This window comes from Aegilops tauschii, chromosome 7, assembly GCF_002575655.3.
Source record: "Aegilops tauschii subsp. strangulata cultivar AL8/78 chromosome 7, Aet v6.0, whole genome shotgun sequence".
Taxonomy (NCBI): domain Eukaryota; kingdom Viridiplantae; phylum Streptophyta; class Magnoliopsida; order Poales; family Poaceae; genus Aegilops; species Aegilops tauschii.
Genome location: NC_053041.3, coordinates 96,862,385 through 96,865,671, shown reverse-complemented (window position 1 = coordinate 96,865,671; position 3,287 = coordinate 96,862,385). Strand labels below are relative to the sequence as shown.

General features: G+C 41.1%; 1 protein-coding gene across 1 annotated transcript; it reads left to right on the top strand.

The window, feature by feature from the left end:
- The first annotated feature begins 411 nt into the window (after window positions 1-411).
- LOC141026875 (uncharacterized) lies at window positions 412-2,823 on the top strand. Its single transcript, XM_073503751.1, has 2 exons — window positions 412-1,891; window positions 2,480-2,823. Exons 1-2 carry the CDS (start codon window positions 412-414, stop codon window positions 2,821-2,823), a joined length of 1,824 nt encoding a protein of 607 aa, XP_073359852.1.
- The last annotated feature ends 464 nt before the right edge of the window (window positions 2,824-3,287 follow it).

Below are 3,287 nucleotides of genomic sequence, written 5' to 3'. Positions count from 1 at the left end.
GAAGATGGTGAACAGATTGCTGAAGAAATCGACCGACAGAACGGCTGGACAAGCAAACGGGCTAATTTTTTGCTGAGCTCGTTGATCTGAATATTTTTTCGAAGGTTGGATATGTGTCATCACACTTGGCAGATGGTAGATGATGATTGGGCTACACAGAGGCCATTGATTCCCATGTGTACTGAACTTACAGTAATAGCTGAAGAGGGACAGGTGACTGGAACTGATACTGCAACTACTGTTGATTGCAATGTAGTTGAATTAGATGAGCCTACTGATTTGGTCATTGCACCAATGCCTGACATTGAGATGGCCAAACTTTTTGGCATTCCAGTCGATGACAGAGATAAGCAGTAGAGGGGCGAATCTAGTTTGCCTGCTAATGATGAAGAAGATGTAGATGGACAGTTGATGGAACAAGCTGCAGATGAAGTAGATGATGCACATGATGATGAGATGGTGCATGTGTATGACAAAGAAAACCCTCTCATTGAAGTAGGCAAGTTGTTCCCAAGCATGAAGGAGTTTAGGATGTGTTTCAAGACTTATGCAGTGAAACATGAGTTTGATGCCAAGACTATTTGGACTGATCGAAAGAAGTTTTATGCGAGGTGTAGAGGATTTGATGGTAGTGTCAAGCCTTGCAAGTGGTACATATCTGCTAGACTGCAACCTGATGGAAGTACTGTCAGGGTTAACCAAATCCCCAATCAACATTCTTGTATTACAAGTTCACAGAGAGTATCAACCATGACATCAAAACTTTGGGTTGCAGAAAAGATCACCCCAATTTTAGCCAAAACACCAAACACTACTGCCAAGAAACTCAAAGTAGACTTGGAAAAGATGTACCCCATTAAACTGAAATATACCACAGTGTGGAAGGCAAAACAAAGGGCAATGAAAATTTTAGGTGGTGATTGGGCAAATACATTTAGGATGCTTTACAACTTCAAAGCAGAGGTGGAAAAGAGGTCACCTCGCAGTGTTGTGGAGATAGATACTGAGGTATCAGCCGAAGGTGAAGTCAAGTTCTCCAAGTTTTTTATGGCTTTGAAGCCTTGCATCGATGGCTTCAAAGCAGGGTGCCTTCCATATTTGAGCATAGACTCATCATTTTTGACAGGCAAGTGGAATGGTCAGTTGGCAACATGCAATGCTCTAGATGGACACAACTGGATGTTTCCTATTGGTGTTGGCTTGTTTCAGTCAGAAACAGAGGCTTCATGGACATGGTTCATGATCGAGTTGAAAAGATGCCTAGGGCCAGTGTCACCTTTGGCTATACACACAGATGCATGTAAGGGGTCGGAAAATTCAGTGAAAAATGTTTTCCCACATGCTGAGCAGAGGGAGTGCTTCGGTCATTTGTGGATGAATTTGATCAAAAAATTTAGAGGAGAAGAATTTGGGCGCATGTGGCCAGCAGCAAGATCTTACACTAGACAGACACACAAATATCATCTTGATAAGATAATGGCAGCATGCGATGAGTTTGGTCCATGGCTGAACACCTACCATTCTTTGTTATGGTACATGTCAGCATTCAACACTACCATCAAGTGTGACCACATCAACAAAAAATTGGCAGAGAGTTTCAACAACAAGGTGAAGGAGTTAAAAGATTTGCCTGTGCATGACATGGTTGACCAAATCAGGATCATGCTCATGCGGTTGTGGGAATTGAGAAGAAGGATAGGTGATTGTCTGCAAGGTGATAAGCTTCCAGCAGTGGTACAACAGGTGGTCAATAGGAGCAGAAGTCATTCACATTTGTTTGTTGAAAAATCTTCACCTTGGGGTGCTGAAGTTAGAGATAACAAAACTGGAAGGAGACATGTTGTTAACACTGAATTGCATGATTGCACTTGCCTCGAGTGGCAACACACTGGTAAACCATGTGAGCATGCCATTCTTTTCTTAGCATCCCAACCGAAGATAAACATGCACCCATATTTGCATGAATATTATTCGGTAGCAAGATTCAAAGCTGCATATGCTACTCCAATTCCAACACTTATAGATCAGTCTCAGTGGCCTGAAGTGGAGATTGAATTTTCCATGTGTCCTCCCTTGACAAAAAGAAAGGCTGGCAGGCCTAAACAGAGTAGATTCAAGGCATGGTTTGAGAAAGGTGGGAGTAGTAAGAAGGGAAAGAAAGATGGAAAGCCAAAAAGGGCCCAAAAAGGTAACAAAACAGATGCAAGTTGTGCCAGGAACTTGGGCACAGAGTGGGATCTGTCAAATGCCGTTACACTCCTGATAAGCCAAAGTATGTTCTTGTTTATTTGTCTGTGTTTTGATTTGGTGCTTTTTTCCAATTACTATATCTATAACATTTTCCCAATGGCCAGGAGGAAGCGAGCAAGTCAACCCCTTGTTGTTGAACAGTGTTGGCCAACAAAAAAAGCAAGAGTCAATGGCTGTAGAAAGAAGAGAAGTGTGCTTAAGCCTGAGCAGACTGAAGAAAATCGTGCAGCAGTCAACATTCAGACTGAAGAAACTAATGTGGAGGTGCACACCGAAGAAACTGAAATTGCAGTCAACATTCAGACTGAAGAAACTGCTCTCGAGGTTGAAACTGAACCTGAGTGTGTCGAGGTTCAGACTGAAGAAACCCATGTTGAGGTACACACCGAAGAAACTGGCACTGCTATCAACATTCAGATTGAAGACACTGATCTCGAGGGTGTTGGCGAGGTGTTGAAAAGACCAGTGAAGAAAACCAAGATGATCAGTGAACTTGTGTGTGTAGTAGAACCAAAAACAAGAAATGCTAAGGCAAAGAAGGGCACACGACGTGGGCGTGGTAGGAAGAGGTAGAACAGAGAACTGTTTGAAAATTTGTGTCATGTAATAATATTTGGGCCCAATAATATTTGTAACTTGGTGTGTACTGGTAGTCACTATGTATCCGCGTATTTCTATTCAAACTTGTTTGTTGGTCATTGTTTTAAATTCAAATTTGGGCTCAAATTTGAATTAGGGATGGGGTATTGATGTTTTAATGCTATCTAAAGTACTTCAACTGAAATATGTTTGCTTGCTGATCAATCCGATCCCTTTTGGTAAGTTGAACTCATAGTCATGAAAAGTGTGTTTCAAATGACCTCCAAAGGTAGGGTAAACGGCCTCATATTTAAGCAAGTTTTTTTGGCACCTTGTCTAAACCAGCCAAATAATTTTTCTACACATCTATTCTACCTATATAGTGTAAATCTAAAGTCTCACTATTTATTGAATTAATTTTCTATTATTTTATTTTCTTTTTGAAAAAACAAGGTTTA

Bases quoted from the DNA above. Each gene is read 5' to 3' on its own strand.
- LOC141026875 (XM_073503751.1), top strand. From the start codon at position 412: ATGGAACAAGCTGCAGATGAAGTAGATGATGCACATGATGATGAGATG. The intron at 1,892-2,479 runs GTAAACCATGTG...AAAATCGTGCAG, and splicing joins CCTCGAGTGGCAACACACTG to CAGTCAACATTCAGACTGAA.